General features: G+C 47.7%; 2 protein-coding genes across 2 annotated transcripts in view; both read right to left on the bottom strand.

Moving 5' to 3' along the window:
* The window catches only part of LOC118749152 (xylosyltransferase oxt-like), a 27,949-nt gene extending 21,062 nt beyond the window's left edge, over positions 1 to 6,887 (bottom strand). Inside the window, exon 1 of the mRNA XM_036483921.1 lies at positions 6,719 to 6,887. Coding sequence (XP_036339814.1) covers positions 6,719 to 6,887 — 169 coding nt within the window. The remainder of the gene's footprint in view (positions 1 to 6,718) is intronic.
* Positions 6,888 to 6,996: 109 nt separating this feature from the next.
* LOC118749151 lies at positions 6,997 to 7,656 on the bottom strand. Its single transcript, XM_036483920.1, has one exon. It carries the CDS (start codon positions 7,519 to 7,521, stop codon positions 6,997 to 6,999), a length of 525 nt encoding a protein of 174 aa, XP_036339813.1. The 5' UTR covers positions 7,522 to 7,656.
* Between the last annotated feature and the right edge of the window lie 8,986 nt (positions 7,657 to 16,642).

Raw genomic sequence — 16,642 nt, 5'->3', positions numbered from 1 at the left:
CCGATCTGGGCGGGGTTGTTGTAGCCGCTACAACAACAACAACAACAGCAGGAGAGCCAAAAAAAGAAGAGCTGCTAGTTTTTTGGGTTAAGAAGCGCTTTCGAGCAGAAATTTGTGATAATTATCTGTTAAGAAACAAAGCTAATGTTGCATTTATTCTGACCTGCGCCAGGGCTGTCAAGTTTTCGTGTTCTTTTCTCAGCATCTTCACACGCATATTGTGCGCTCTTTCTTAAAAGGTTGCACTCTGGTCAGTGTTCCCATTTAGCCGTTTCCGGCTAGATGTAGCCGGTTGCGATAGAAAACAGCCGGAGAAATTTCGGTTTAGCCGGCAGCCGATTTTTTAACCGTTTTGTAAAAAAAATTAGCCGTTTTTAGCCGATTTTGCTATTTGCCTTGTTTTCTTAAAATGCAAATATATATGTTTCCATTTTTTACTAAGCGACCCAAAATCTGTTGGAAATGCCACTAGCCTTATCGCGGAGAAAATTTTCATGTCGCGCAGGTTTATATAAAAATTAACCGATTTCGCTTTTTTTATTTTAAACGAATAAATTTTTTCCAAATAAGGGGATTTTCGTCATAAAATATTTGTTATGAATGATTTAAAATTAAGTGTGAAGTTTCATTCGCAAACTTAGAAAATAACAAATTGTTTCACTGTTTGCTTAGACTGTGTTTATACACGGAAACTTTTGTCGACGCGATTTTTCACATTCCCTTTTTCCCTTTGCTCGTTTCATTTACACACGGCGATTTGTGTGTATTTCGTTCGTTGGTGACGGAGGTGGGAAGAGAGGGGAAGAGTACAGATACCTCCGTACCGTCAATTCGTTTCAAGTTTTCTTGTTCTCTTTTGATCTTTTCGTTGCTTCCCGTTTAAAGGACCAAGTAGTTGAATTCAATAAAAATTGATGCGTGTGGAAGCAAAGATAAAACACAAAAGAGAGTGCGATAAAAGTTTCTTTCAAGACTTGACGTGTCTGAAAGGGGACTATGCAGTTGTTGTTGTCAGCTGTGAATAGCGGTTCAATTTACACAGAGGAACGAGAGCACAAAGCGTGTTGCCCGAGCACGAGCAACTCGGTGCCCCTCTCCTTTCCTCGTCACGCTATCTCCTACAAACGTCGAGTTGCGGCACAAAAATCGCCGTGTGTAAATGAGCACTTAGAAGTATACACCCCTATGCTGTAATCCGAATGTTCGTAGTTACGAATTCGTAGCTCCGTTCCGAAAATTCGAAAATTGGTATGCTGTAATCCATTCGGAATTATCAGCGGCACTGCCAGCTAAAAACGTGAAATTCGAAGTTCTTAATCAGTTGCTTTGACAGAAACAAATCAAAATAAATATAATCGCAAGTGAATAGTGAAATTAAAAAAAAAAAAATAGTTTAATCATTATTTGAAAAGACTTTACCTTAATTAAGTCGAATACAAAGGATTCAGTGGCCGGTGCACTTTTGTCCCAGGAGGAAGAACAGGTAACAGTTGCATTAATATACAAAGGAGATTGCTAGGAGATTGTTTTGATCCATTTAGCTTAAATGATAAAATGTAAGCTCCCTTCTTTTAAGGGCCTCCATTTCACTAGATATTGTGCCGCTTTAATTCTTGGAACGCTTTCCCAAAATTCCACCACATCCTCTTTAGCTCCTTTTACAAAGCCTCGACCAATGTCCGGCCTTTCGCTCATGCATTCCACCAGTTTTTCGTATTGCGAGCGATTTGTTGTGATCTTCGATCTGATAATTTTGTAAACATTTAATAATAATTTTTTTTTCTATTCACACTTCAACTTACATAAATATTTTTGCGTTTACACACTTTATTTTATTGATATTTTAATACAATTTAAAAAATTCAGAGAAATGTGCTTAGAGAAGAAGTATGGGTATAAAATTAAGGAGAAAATGTAGAATTTAAACATATTCAAGTTTCTAGTGCAGAAGTGCTGGTAAATATTGAAAATGTCATTTTAAAATTTTATCCTTGAAATTTCGCAATATTTGTTCGAATTTCGTTTTTCTAACTTTGTCGGCTTAAAAATTACCTATTCGTCCTGGTGAATCCAAACAATTTACATTTTTTAAATTCTAAAGAAATTTCCTATTGCATTTGTTACCCATATTTTTATTCGACTTTGTATTGAATTTTTTAATAATTCTTGGAACTAATCATAATTCTTGAAATCACAAAGTCCTTCAAAAGGTCAGGGAGAAAAAATAAAAACTCCACTTTAGATAAAAATAGGTTTCAAACCATGGTACAATAATTACAGGTATTGTCTTCCTAGAGAGTATTGCTTCCCATCGAAATTCGTGCACCCTTATTTTCATTATGACGCAGTTCAATGTTGATTCTTTTACTTTTTGTTGTTGTTGTTGTTGTTGCAGCAGCATACAAAATCCCCAAAGAGTTTTTGGGGGTGTTGCTGGAGTGACAGTCCTTGGCCAAATATAAATCTGGGTCGTTCCGGTTACGTAGGCCCGACTGTCGTGTCGTACTTTTATTTGGCTTTGATTTTTGTTTTCGCTCAATTTACAGGCAAATGTTTTTTTTTCCGGCTTTTGCAAATTGAATAAGTTCTCTGTAAGATGGTTTGTTAAAAAATACGTTGTTGTTGTTGTTGTTGTTGTTGTTGTTGTAGCGGCTACTAAGCCCCGTTCGGGTCGGTTCATCCTTTAGCGTTGTCGTCGATTTCAGCTAGGGGGAGTCCCAGGAAGTGTGCGACTTCCACAGGAGCTGTCCATAGGGCCAGGGGCGTCAGCTGAGTGGGGTTCTCAGGGCATGTGAAGAGGTGCCGGGAGTCATGTGGCGACTCTCCACATGCCGGGCATTGGTTGGGCACATCCTCGTTGATTCTGCTTAGGTACCAGTTTAGCCTGCTGCAATAGTCAGAGCGAAGTTGGGTTATTGTAGTGCGGGTCTCCCGAGGTATACAAAGTTCTGTCCCGTCCACGTCCGGAGGTTGTCACCCCTATTGCGAATGTCGACTGGCAGTAGATAAACGACTATTAAGCGATTATCGATTATCGATGCTATTGCGAGTGTCGCTTAGTCGCTCAATTAGCGACTGTGAATACTTTTTAATCGCTCATCCTTCTATTGCTGTTTTTTAGTCGTTGGAGTTTGCGTTTATAAAATTTACATAAGAAAGTGGTACTATACTGGATAAAAAGTAAGTCAATTGAACTGGAAGTTGTAAAAAATTGTGAAATATACATATGCATGTATGTGTCTGAATTACAGATCAAAAATTATAAGCAACAAAAGGCAACTTGCGCGGTTGGTCGTACTGATGCAGGAGAGTGAAGACATAGGCAAAGGAATTTCCGGAAAGAGTAGGGTAGGAAGCTCCGCTTTTATTGGAAAAGATACATATACAATATTTCTTGTGTTTTTGCGCAGAACCAACATCAAAAGTTTATACAAAAAAACTGCATAATTTATTAATTGATTAGGGCTCGGAAATTTGAAATCTTTATTTTAAATTAAAGTTGAATTCTTTCAATACACTTGTTATGTTGTTATGTTAAAGTTTTTAAACTCGGGTCACGCATTTGGACACAAAAACCCAACATCATTGTACAAAAAACTTAACCGTACCGTATTTCTTAAACTTCCATAAAGTTTATTAATGAGGAAAACAGCTTTTCCTGCAAATCATGTAAAGCCTAAAAACCGTGAATCATCGGGAACGCAACTTTTGTTCATAAAACTCACACATGTACTTACACCTTCCAAGTCCAAGGGATCCGACGAATCTCGCAATTCCCTCCTTGCTTTAGCCAACTCTACTAATCTATTAGATTCCGCATCATCTTCCTCATCACTAAACCATATTTCAACTGTGTCCATTTTTTAAATTTAATAATAAAAGCAATTATTTTAAAAATGATGTAAATAAAACACTCAAGAAACAAATGTAAACAAACAAACAGCTGTTTACAATTCTGTCAACCATTCACAATAGTACAAATTTTTATCGATCAAGTTACACAATAGCAAAATAAAAGATGATCGACTCGATCGACAAATTTCTATTCTACTGCCAGTCGACACTCGCAATAGGGGTGTGTGTGCCTAGGACGGCACTCACAGGGCGGGAGTCTACATAACCTGAGACTGATTCCCTGTGAATGCCGTTCAGGGCCTGTCGGTAGGTTGACGGGTCCAGAGGTTGTTTGATGAACCTCTGGACTTTGTCCGTCAGTTCGTTGTTGTTGTTGTTGTTGTTGTTGTAGCGGCTACAACAACCCCGCCCAGATATGCCGATATCTCAGTCGTTGTCGCCAAGTTCCACTAACGGCAGCCCCAAAAAGCGTGCAGCCTCTATGGGGTCGGTCCATAGGGACGGCCCGTTAGGGTTGTGGGGTTTTCGGGGCATGCGAAGAGATGTTTCGAGTTGAGGGGTCTCTCCGCATGCCGGACATTCGTTCGGCACATCGGCATTTAACCTACTCAGGTAGGAGTTTAGCTAACCAGAGCGAAGTTGGGCTTTTGTCGTGGTCTCCCGAGGCAGATGGAGCTCCGTCGCGTCGATGCCCGGTGTTTGTGTGCCTAGAACGGCATTCACAGGTCTTGAGTCTACATAACTCGAGACTGCGTCCCTGTGAATGCCGTTCAGGGCTTGTCTGTGAGCTGACTTGTCCAGAGGTTGCTTAATGAACCTATGGACTTCGTCCGTCAGTTCATATAGATGCCTCCAGACGTGCCTCGGCGAGTGCTCCTCTGCAAGCAGCTGTCTATTTGGGTGGCCACATCTGTGGCTCCCAGCAAGAAACTGCTTGCAGAGTATCGTGTTGTGCTCCCTAATTGGGAGCATTTGCTCCTCATCGTGGAGGTGGTGTTCTGATGACATCAGGAGGCATCCGGTCGCTGTCCTAAGTGCTGTATTTTGTACCGTCTGTAACTTCGTCCACTGCGTCCTACTAGTCCCCGGCGACCACACTGTTGCTGCGTAGTTTAAAACCGGCCGGCCTATTGCCTTGTATGTTGCCAGCAACGTTTCTTTGTCTTTGCCCCAAGTACTGCCGGCTAGCGACTTGAGGACTTTGTTGCGGCTCTGTACTTTATTGACAATAGCGGTTGCGTGCGCAGAGAAGGAGAGCACACTGTCGAATGTTACTCCGAGAATTTTAGAATTATTCACTGTCGGAATTGGTGTGTCATCGACGTGAATTCCTAGCGGTAGCCTGACGTTCTTCATCCAGGTTGTGAAAAGGGTCGCAGAAAATTTCGTAGGGGAAAGGGCTAGACACTTTGCAGTGAAGAAGCTAGAAAGTTCAGAGAGATATCCGTTTACTTTCGAACACAGGTAATCAATTCCATTCCCAGTCGCCACGGTCGAGCAATCGTCGGCGTAAGAGACAATCGAGACTCCCTCTGGTGGTTGAGGGAGCTTTGAAATTTAAAAGTTAAACAGTTGTGGGGAAAGGACACCACCCTGTGGAACCCCCGGTTTTATTTTCCTAAATTTGCTCGGTTTGTCTCTAAACATTACCGAAGCATCTATATCTTCTAGTAGCGTGTAATGGCTGACAGTTGCAAAAGCCTTTGACAGGTCCAACGCTACTAGAATCGTTCTCTCACAGGGACGTTTACGGTAAAGGCCACGAGTAATCTGAGTTTATGGCGTTAAGTGCTGTTGTTGTACTGTGCACTTTACGAAATCATGCTTATGCTTTGCTGGGGTCAAGTGGTTTGTGAAATACGGGAGTAGCAAGGCCTCGAGTGTCTTCGCTACCGGGGAAAGGAGTGTTATTGGACGATAAGAATCTCCTATGTTGGCGGGTTTCCCCGGTTTGAGCAGTGGGACCACTCTCCACACCTTCCAGATGTCTGGGATGCTGAGAGTGGCCATGGACGAATTGAGGACCTCCGTTAGGTACGCTACCCCGCAGGACCCAAATTTTTCAGCATCAGCATGTATATTCCGTCGGGAACCAATGCCTTTGGAGGCTTTCGCCTTCCCGATGATCACCTGAACTTCACCGCAAATGTAAGCAAGGGGGGCACAAGTTGTTGGCAGTTTGTGCAGCCTTCTGGTCACTCGACGCTTGGCTTTGTCCACCAGAGGATGCAGTATGAACTGCCGGCTAAAATAGCTCGCGCATCGCTCCGGGTCCGACGAAGCATGGTCGCCGAAAGAAATTTCGACTCTGTCGTCGTGCTTCGTAGGATTGGACAGTGACGTCACGGTTGACCAAACCTTACTCACACCAGAGGTGAAGTTGCAGGTCTTTAGATGCTCTTCCCACTTCTTCCGCTTATGTACGTTTACTAGTTGCCGAATCTCCGCGTTGAGATCCCTGATACGGGGATCTCCGGGATCGGCCTGACGAAGGCTGTCGATAAATAGATAATTAATAGAGGCATGCACTGCGACCAGCAGGTCTATTGTGCCCTCAACCATTTACAGTACCTCATCTAATCCTAGAGAGTCCAAAAATTTGAGGAGATCCCCAGGGATTAGCTATTGTATTGCTTCGTTACTTGGCCAGTAGTGGCCCAGGTGCCTCTCCCGTCTTCTCGCGACCGCCACACATTCGCCAAGCAGGTGCACGGGAGTCTCCTCGGTCACGTCGCAGAAACGACATAGGTCATTTGACCAAATCCCTAGCTTGTGTAGGTGGCCTCTCAGTCTGCAGTGACCCGTCAGAAAACCTGTTATAATCCTTAGTTTTCCTTTCGATATATTGATAATTGCCCTGTACCTCGTGAGGTTGTAGCCTCCCAGTAGTTGTTTTGCTTGACGTAAACCTGTAGTGTTACGCCAGTGTTGATTCTTTGTATGTTCCTTTCTTTCCTGAGCTCCTCCTTGATTGTACTAGGTCCAATCGCTAGGAAGGGCTCAGGCCCTATAGGCGCCGAGGCGGCCGCCATTCTAGCTAGTCGGTCCGCTTCTTCGTTGCCCGCAACTCCTATGTGTCCTGGTACCCAAGTTAATTGGATTTCGTTGTACTCCGCCAGGCTGTTGAGCCTATCTATGCACTCAGGATGAATTGGCCTTGAGTGCCGCCTGGCTGTCACTCAATATTAAAATTCTCTCATTACGATAGTTCCTACGTAGGTTAATCTCTGCACACAGACTGATGGCATAGACCTCCGCCTGGAAGATACTCGGGTATGCCCCCATAGGTACCGAGAGCTGTAGCCTCGGCCCGTAGACGCCAGCCCCAATGCCTTCCGGAGTCTTCGAGCCGTCTGTGTACCATTGCAACGAGCTCGATTGGATCAGCCTCTCCATGAGAGAGGAGCTCCAGGTCGCCTTGGTGCAAAGCTCTATTTTGAAATTCCTGTCAAAGTTAACCACCTTAGGCCTGTCGTCTCTGGGGAGTAAAGCAAGCGGAACTTGGGAGCCGAGCTTGTCTCTGTTCCTTAATGATATGGTTCTGCCCCTGCCAAAGCCTTCCCTCGCGAAATTTAGTAGAGTTCGCTTTGCAGCCTGTTCTATGGTAAGGTGCAGCGGCTCGAGCTCGAGAATCGCCTCCAGCGCTGCCGTCGGACATGTGCGCATTGCCCCCGTAATGCATACACATGCCAGTCATTGAAGCTTGGTGAGGGATTGCCTCACCGTGGTGAGGGTGGTTCTCGGGGCCCAAGCCACTGCTCCATAGGTGACTATTGGTCTAACTATCATGGTATACATCCATCTCAGAATCCTGGGACTGCAGCTCCAGGTCTTCCCTGCCAGGCGTTTGCATACCATTAGTGCCCTCGTAGCTTTGGAAATGACCGCGTCAACATGTGCCTTCCACAGAAGTTTAGAATCCAGGGTTAGTCCTAGATATTTAACTTCGGTGGCGACGTTGATGGCGACCCCATTCAAAGAAATGTTCCTCATGCCTGGAAGCGTTCTTCTTCTAGTGAAAGGGACAATAACCGTTTTAGAGGGGTTGATGCTGAGGCCCAAGTCCACGCACCAGCCTCTTGCCAGGTTTAGTCCCCTTTGCACTATATCACAGAGAGTGCTCACGAACTTTCCTCTGGCGATAATCACGATGTCATCCGCATAGCCTTGACAGCGGATGCCATTGCCCGTGAGAATCCGTAGAAGTTCGTCCACAACTAGGCTCCACAGGAGACTCCTCCCTGCGGGCAACCTTTTGTAGTTTTTAGCTGTACCACGCTGTCCCCGATGTCGGTTTCAGCGATTCTTGAATTTAGTAGCCTGGCTATCCACCTGCGGATCGTTGCCTGCACATTGCGTTTTTCAAGTGCCCGGTCGACACTAATATGAGAGGTGTTATCAAACGCCCCCTCAATGTCGATGAAGGCACAGAGTACTGTTTCCCCACACTCAAATGCATCTTGTACTTCCGTTGACAAGGTGTACAGTGCGGTGTCCGTAGACCTGCCCACTCTGTAGGCATGTTGGTCGGGGTGTAAAGGCACCTGTTTAAGGGTGCTGTTCCTGATTTCATGGTCGATCACCTTCTCCATCGCCTTAAGCAGGAAGGAGGTAAGGCTTATCGGCCTGAAGGACTTAGCTAGAGAATAATCTCTCTTTCCTATCTTCGGGATAAAAATAACCCGAGCCCTTTGCCACACCTAAGGGATGTGAGCGAGCGCTAGGCTAGCCCTCATGATGTCCACGAGGTGTGGAAGTAGGAGCTCCTTGCCTTGCTTCAGCAACACTGGACTGATGCCATCCACCCCCGGGGATTTACACCGGTCGAAGGAGTCCACCGCCCAGCAGACTGATCGGTGGGTAAATAGACTCCTAGCCAGCTTCCAGTCCACCGGGGACGGCCGGGTCCGTCGGCACGGTGCCTCCCCCGAAGTGGGAGTGGCATCCGGGAAATGGGCCGAAAGCAGGGCAAGTGCCCTTTCCTCTTCGTTGGCTGAGTACGTGCCATTGGCTAGCTGGATTGCTAGTCTGGTATCTGTATGGTCCCTTGCCAAGGCCTTGTGCAGCCTCGCAGCTGAAGGAGTCAATGAGATGCCCTCACAGAACTTCCTGAAACTGTCGCGTTTAGCCCTCCTGATTTCTTTACTGTAATTAGTTAGACTTGCTGAATACTCAGCCCAGCGCCCTGTGCGCTTTGCTCTATTAAATAGTTTGCGTACCTCCTTTCTGAGCACCGATATCTTCCGAGACCACCAGTTGGGCTGCGCCTTCCCTCCTGGTTTTGTCTCCGGGCAGCTTGAGTGAAAGGCATCTACAATAGCGCCATTTAACTCATTGACGGTGCTCTCTAGGCTCATGCAGTTAGTGTACCTATTCCTGGACTTAATTCTAGTTAGGTTTGACTCTAAAGTCTCACTGCACTTTGTCCAGTCAGTTTTCCTGGGGTTCCTGTTTGCCTGCCTAGTTTTGACTTCTACTCCCAGTGCAAACTGGATAATCCTATGGTCTGACAGTGAGGGCTCCGATGAGACCCCCCACTGGGTGACCAGAGGGCTAGCCAGTCTGTTGCTAAGCGTGATGTCTAGTACCTCCTCTCTAGCCCTCGTTAGAAATGTCGGTGTTTGGCCAACATTGTGGATGCTTAGTTCCTCACTTAAGATGTACTCTAGGAGACACTCACCTCTGCGGTTTGTATCCGTGCTGCCCCACTCAACGTTGTGGGCATTCGCATCGCACCCTATGATGAGGTGGAGCCGTCTCTTTCTGCAGAATTCCACTAGCTGCTGTACCTCTTGCGGAGGGGCGTAGTTGCTGTCCCCCGAGAAATAAGCCGCGGCAAACACCACCTCTAGGCTTCTGCCACTTAACGAGAGCGTCGTCTGCACTGCGACCAAGTCCTGTGTTAGAAACTCTGTAATGCAAAAGTAATCAATGTTCTTCTTAAGCACCACACATGCTCTGGGCCTCTCGCAGGAGAGGTCCCAAATTACCTTGTTGTTGTTGTGGTTGAAGCCCCTAACCTGGCCTCTGTAGGTCCACGGCTCTTGGATCAGTAGAATGCCCAGGTCATCCGTGGCGAACCTGCTGGAGATGACCGCCGAAGCAGCCACCGCATGATGCAGGTAGACCTGGGCTACTGCCAAGTGACGCGTGGTCATAGTTGGGGCTCGACGAGATCGGAGAGCTGTAATTCGCTCTCGCTTCTCCTATCGAGCTCAAGTCGCCTAAAGTCGATGCCTGATAGCAACTCCTGCGTGGATGACACGTCTTCCGCTGGCTTGGTGGTGGTGGCTGGCTCGGACGTGCTTGCTGGAGTTGGTGTCTGGGTGAGGGGTAGCTGACTGAGGGGTGGCTGTGCGAGGGGTGGCTGTTCCGCCGGTGAGGTCGAGGTTGACTGGGTCGCCTGGGTCGCCTGGGCAGCGGAGGAGTCGGCAGCTGCCTCGATTGGGGTCTCCTGCGACTCCGACTCCTTCCTACCTGTCGCCATTTGTCGCCACGGCCTCACCGTGACGAAACTGAACCTATAATTTAGGTTGAAGCAAGCCCTCTTGATGCTGACGTAAGATTCCTCATCTATGCCCAGAAATAGTCTGAGCCCGTTCTCCTCTACGGAGCTGGACACTACCTTCCACGCAGAGATGTGGATGCCCTCATTCTGCGCTTTTAGTAGCCCCAACGCAAACTCCGCCGACTTGTCGGTGCTCCTTGGCAGGAACACCGTGATGTTATGCACTGGAGGGATGTCATCCCCCCTCTTCGTGCACATCTCGGGTCCCTTCCAGCCCTCAAGTGCCGGTGCTTTCTTCACCAGCCAGGTTGCTGTTCTCTCGTCCCTGCAGTCCACCAGGAGCATGCCGGATCTGAAGTACACACCACAGAACACCAGCGGGTCGACCATCCTTTGAAAACCTCTTCCATAATGGCATCCTGGAGTCTGGTTAGGTCTTCCGAGCTCAGGGCAGCAGCAGGGTACTCACAAGGCAGCACCGCTACCCGAATGCTCTTGAGGGCTTCCGAATAGCTGGGTTGCTGAGTGGAACCCCCCTGCGCCTGTCCCTGCTTGATCGGCCCGCCCAGGCTCCTAGACCATGAGTTCGGAGGGGATGGCTGCTCCCGCTGCCGTTTGGTGCCCGGTGTCTCTGGCGGAGTGACCTGGTTGCTACCTCTTTTGTTGGAGCCTGTTGGTTCCTCGCTTCTCCGCTTTTCAGCGGGCGCGGGTCTGTGCTGCTGTTGGCGCTGTGGCCCGCTCTTCTGCTTTTCAGCAGGTGCGGGTAAGTGTTCCTGTTTGTTGGGCCCGCTCTTCCACCTATCGGCGGGTGCGGGTTTGTCGCCTTTCCTGTGTCTTTCACGTCCCTCATTCTCAATCTCCATTCTGACCTCTGCCATGGCTCTGGCTTCAAGGGTTTGCCTCGCCCGAGGTACCGGAGGTACCATTTAACCCTGGAACCGCTTAAGCCCTCGCGAAGCCGATCGTCTAGGGACCCCGGTTGACCTGGCTGCGGCATCGGAGGAGGCTTGGCCCTGCGGTGCTTCCTACTCCTTTGCTTCTGCCACCCGGAGTCGTCGGACGCTGCTGAGGCGCTTCTGGTGTACGACTTATGGAGTCTCTCCTTCTCCGCCCGGTGACCGCTTTCGGAGCGGCGCCGGCTCTTGGAGCGCTGCCGGCTCTCTGAGCGGTGTCGACTCGCAGAGCGACGCCGACTACCCTAGCGATGCCGGTTCTTGGAGCGGTGACTACCATCGGTGCGGTGGCTGCTGTCTGACCTTGCTGTCTCTCTGTACCTGCAATGAGAACTGCCGGACCGGTGTTGCGGCCGATGTGGTTCGGCAGGTAAATTGTGATTTCCTGTTAAATTTCTGTTATTAGAACTACCTGTTTTGCTCTGGCCCATGCGACGTAGCGCATCTGCACTGGTTCCTGGTTGGTCATCGTCCCTTGCATGTTCGATGAACAGCGCTGCCTCCTCGGCGGTTAGCTGGTCTAGGAAACTGCCTTTCCGACCAGCACTTCTTGGGCCTTCCCACGCGCTGCTGTTTCTTGGCGTCTCCAGTACCTTAGTTGTGCCTGTTGCAGTTGCACCTACCGCATTTGAAGCCGCAGGTGTTGTTGCTGTACTAGCTGTTGTTGTGGCTGTCGAATTTTGTGTTCTTTTGGTTGTTTTTTTGTTGTTTTGTCATCATCTTGTTCGTACGACCACCTGCTCGACGAAGCGAGCTCAGTGGTCTAAATTTTTGTAGGGGATCTCCAAAAGTTCGCCGCGCCAGCGCCCCTTGTCGCGGTAAGGCCACCGTTACTCCCCGATGCGGCCCGGTGTCGGAAAGGCGCCGTTCAAATACAGCCGGTTTATACCCTCCTGGCTGCAAACCGTCCAATAGGCACGGTGTCGCTTAACACCCTGGATTAGGAGGCGGCAGTTCTTGGTCATTGTTCTCCAGCAGCCCAAGTCTAGAGAGAAGGTAGCGCGGAGGTCTGCACATCCGCGTTACCTCAAACCAGAAGAGGGCTGGTTGGTGATGCAGCTAAGCCCCCGCACCAACGACAAGGAGCCTGCCCTAGCGAGGGGACGAAGGCTGTCACGCTCATCGGCTAGAACAGCCGCTTCCGCAGGGAAATTTGGGCGTGGGTCGGTGATGCATCCTGCCGGTACGAAGCGGGCTGCAGCAGCGGTTACAGCTCTGCGGAACTTACGTTCACCAAGGTGGACGTCGGTTGGTGTGGGGAGGGCAGCGAAGGTGTTTTCAGTAAATTCCGCGAAGCCTTTCCAATCAGCTTTTGAAAGGTTGATGTAGGTTCGGTGCTCCGCGGAAGCAAAGTCGGTTGGTTTATCGATCGAGATGACTATGGGCAGGTGGTCTGATGCCAAAGTCAGTATAGGACGCCATGATATGCTGTTTATCAGACCAGCGCTGACTATTGTTATGTCTGGCGAGCTGCAGCAGCTGCCCATAATCCTGGTGGGTGCGTCGTCGTTCATTGTGCAGAATGTCGAATCGTCTATCTGCTCAGCCAAGTCAGTTCCCCTACGATCGTTTGACAGGCTTGAGTGCCAAAGATCGTGGTGCTCATTAAAGTCGCCTACTACCATACGGTTTTCACCTCTGAGGAGCGCACCTATGTCAGGGTGATATCCTACCGGGCAGCAGGTGACAGGGGGTATATAAACGTTAAATATTTCGAGCTCAACATCGCCTGACCGGATAGCAATGCCCTGACATCCTAGGGTGGTATCCATGCGGTCGATGTCTGCTTCGATAAGACAATACTGCACGGTGTGGTGCGTAATGAACGCTAAGCCTCCACCATTATCCCGCTCACGATCTCGACGGTGCACGTTGTACCCGGCACAATTCAACAGTGTTTCACTCATGCAATAGTTTCGCGTTTTAATTTTTTCTATTTAATAGATGAATGTTCCGCCCTATGTTGAATATCGTCGTCGTCAGTAAAAGTGACGATACGACCATTGTCAGCCATGTTACTGATGCGCTGACGATCGTCGACAATGACGATGACAATATTCAGCATAGGGCCGATTGGCAACACCTGCTAAAAGTGTGAACTCGCCTTGCCACTGAAAATAAATATGGCATGGCTAATCATCTGTCAAAGCACGCTTCAAAAAATATCGCGGTTTCTCGCTAATTTCAATTTCTCGGTGACCAAAATTTATGTTGCTGCCAAAAATATTGAAAGGTACCATAACTTAAATCAAAGCATTTAGCAAATGGAAATAATATTCGATTTCAATCGAAAAGATATTAAATATCTTTAAATTATTACACCACATAAAGTTCTTTCTGATACTGATGTATGTATCAATTTTGCCTCTACTCGACCAATTTCCTGCATTGGTAAATGATACAGCCATAATTGAATTTCAATTTCGCAAATTGAGGCTGAGTGAGGGCAACTTCAAAAACTGTACCAATATAGAACGTTTTGGGTTTCAAGTATGTTTGGTTAAAAATGGATTGGGGGAATTGGGAGAATTGTGTGATTTAGTTCATAACATTTTTAGTCTGCCTCACAGTTCCGCAGCAGCTGAGCGCATTTTTTTTTGATTTAGCGTTAATAAAAACGAAATTAAGAAGCAAATTATAATTTAAAACTTTAAATAACATAATGTTACTAATATACAATTGTAATGCACTTTGGATGCAATATAAAAAAAATCGTTTTAAAAATTTATTTGGCATATTTTCTTGATAAAGAGGAATAAACTCGACTCAATTTCCCGATGTAATAAAAACTGGTCAATTTTTTTTTTTTACCATTTGGTCCATTTTTTGGTCCGAAAAATAAATTGGAAATGGCAACCGTGCTCTGTACCTGCCAAAATGTACAAATCGAGTGATCCCTGCTTAAGATGAAGACAAACATAAGGAGCTGCGAAAACGTTAAAATTTAAAGCTAATATAAGTGCATAACATACAATAATCGTCGATGTTTTTGCAAAACTGCCCATCGACCAGTTGCAAAACCGCCTAAATAGCCATTGTGACAAAAACGAGATTTGGTAACCCTTAACTCCAGGCATCGAGATTTATGCACAAGAATCGTAAAATCGTTACTAAAACAACGGATTTGTAAAATAATAGCTAGAGAAGAGTCTCTTAAAAACAATGATTTTGTAGTGGGTACCTTCCTTGATATCGAGGGGGCTTTCAATAATGTCCTTCCCGGGGCGATAATAAGAGCCCTTACTAAGCTCGGAGTCGAGAGCTACCTAGTAAGGCTCATCTCACACATGCTGCACGACAGAACTGTCACAGCGGAATGGGGCGACACCTCTGAGCAGCGTAAAGTTAGCAGAGGCACCCCGCAGGGAGGCGTCCTTTCACCCTTCCTCTGGATAGTCGTGATAAACGACGTCCTGGAGGAATTAGAAAGGACCGGATGCCGGGTTATTGCCTACGCGGATGACGTGGCACTCATCGTCAAAGGAAAGTTCTTGAACACTCTGTACGATCTTATGCAAGGGCACCTAAATAGGGTCACAAATTGGTCCGCTAGCTGCGGGCTTGCTGTCAATCCTGGAAAGACGGAGCTCGTTCTTTTTACCAGGAGGTACAAAAAGCCTCAGGCCCAGCTCCCCTCGATAGGGGGTGTTCCACTTGTCCTCTCTGACAGGGTCAAATTCTTGGGCGTGATCCTGGACGGGAAGTTGTCATGGAAACCTAATATCGAGGAACGAGTGAGGAAGGCATCGGTGGCCCTCTACTGCTGCAAGAATGCCATAGGGAAGAGATGGGCCTCTCCCCAATAGTGATGCACTGTCTATATGAAACCATAATTAAGCCAATAATGTTGTATGGGTCATCGTCTGGTGGAGTTCACTGGAAAAGACCACTCATGTCAAAAAGCTAGAGCGTGCAAAGGGCAGCCCTTAGCGCTGAATGCTATGCTCAGTGTCGCAACCGTCGACATTTCGGGAAAAGTAGCGGCGGTTCGCTCAGCCATTAGGCTCAAAAGCTCTGGGTTCTCTTTCAATCCAGCGCACGGGCACTCATTCTCGAAAGCTTCGACTTCGTGCCGAAAGAAATGGACCGGAGTCACCCGAGGCTGGCCCCTAAAGGATCCTTCTCCACGCCCATCCCCTCAAGGGATGAATGGAAGAAGGGTAGTCTCTGGAGAAGAGGTCCAATAAACATCTTTACGGACGGATCGAAGCTGGAAGGGAGAGTTGGAGGAAGTGTCTACTGTCAGGAACTCTCAGTAGATCTTACTTTCAGACTGCCGGATCTCTGCAGCGTCTTTCAGGCAGAGGTGGCCGCTATAAAAGAGGCAGCTGATTGGCTATGCACCAATGTACTGTCAACAAGGAGGGTAAATATATACACTGATAATGGTGTGTTCAAACTGGTTGGGAAATGCCTGGCTTCTCTCTAAACTGCCTCGGAATACTTCCAAATCAAGCTGATCTGGGTCCCGGGCACAGTGATATCGCGGGAAACTGCAGGGCTGATGAACTGGCCAGGCAGGGCACTCTTGCGGCCATCACCTCGGACAGGGAGGTCATTGGAGTTCCGTTGGCAACCTGCGGCCTGCTTTTGGACAGATGGGCTTACGGTCGGCTCAGCGAGCGCTGGGAAAAAACCCCGACTTGCAAAGTTGCAAGGTCCTTCTGGCCGGTTGTGGACCGCAGGCGGTCAAGGAGCTACTGCAGCTGGCTAAGCGTCAGCTCTCGATTTTCACAGGCGTACTGACCGGACACTGTCCAATGGGAACCCACGCGGTGCGACTCAATATCGTCACGGATCCCTACTGCCGCAGTTGCCTGGAATACGAGGTGGAATCATCTCAGCACTTCCTACTCAACTGCCCGGCATTCGCTAGATTACGGTTCGAGCATCTCGGTGCGCATTTCATCGACTCTCCCGAGGGACTCTCCGGAGTAGACATCAGCTGTTTGAAGAACTTTATTATGAGCACCCAGCGGTTCTTGTAATTTTTACGCAGTTACCGTTCAAACGAATTTCTCCCTTATATAATGGGGTATCACAACGGACAACCAAATGTCTAAGTGAGTCCCCTTTGCGGGTCTGCCACCGTAACCTAACCTAACCTAATGCCTTCAAAGAAAAACCGTTTTTTCGCTCTAATAAAAAAATTGAGTGCCTAAAATAGGCGGTTTTGGAATAGGTCGATGGGTGGTTTTGCAAAAACATCGCCGATTTGTATATCCGTACATATGTACATACATACGCTCTTAAAACGAATGCACGGGAAATTAAAATTTTTGTAACGTTGCTAGAGCACTTTTCAGATTTGTGTCTTTAACACCAA

Source organism: Rhagoletis pomonella, unplaced genomic scaffold (genome assembly GCF_013731165.1).
Source record: "Rhagoletis pomonella isolate Grant_MI unplaced genomic scaffold, Rhpom_1.0 Rhpom_scaffold_00014, whole genome shotgun sequence".
Taxonomy (NCBI): domain Eukaryota; kingdom Metazoa; phylum Arthropoda; class Insecta; order Diptera; family Tephritidae; genus Rhagoletis; species Rhagoletis pomonella.
The sequence above is the reverse complement of the archived record's forward strand: the minus strand, read 5'-3'. Positions and strand labels throughout refer to the sequence as shown.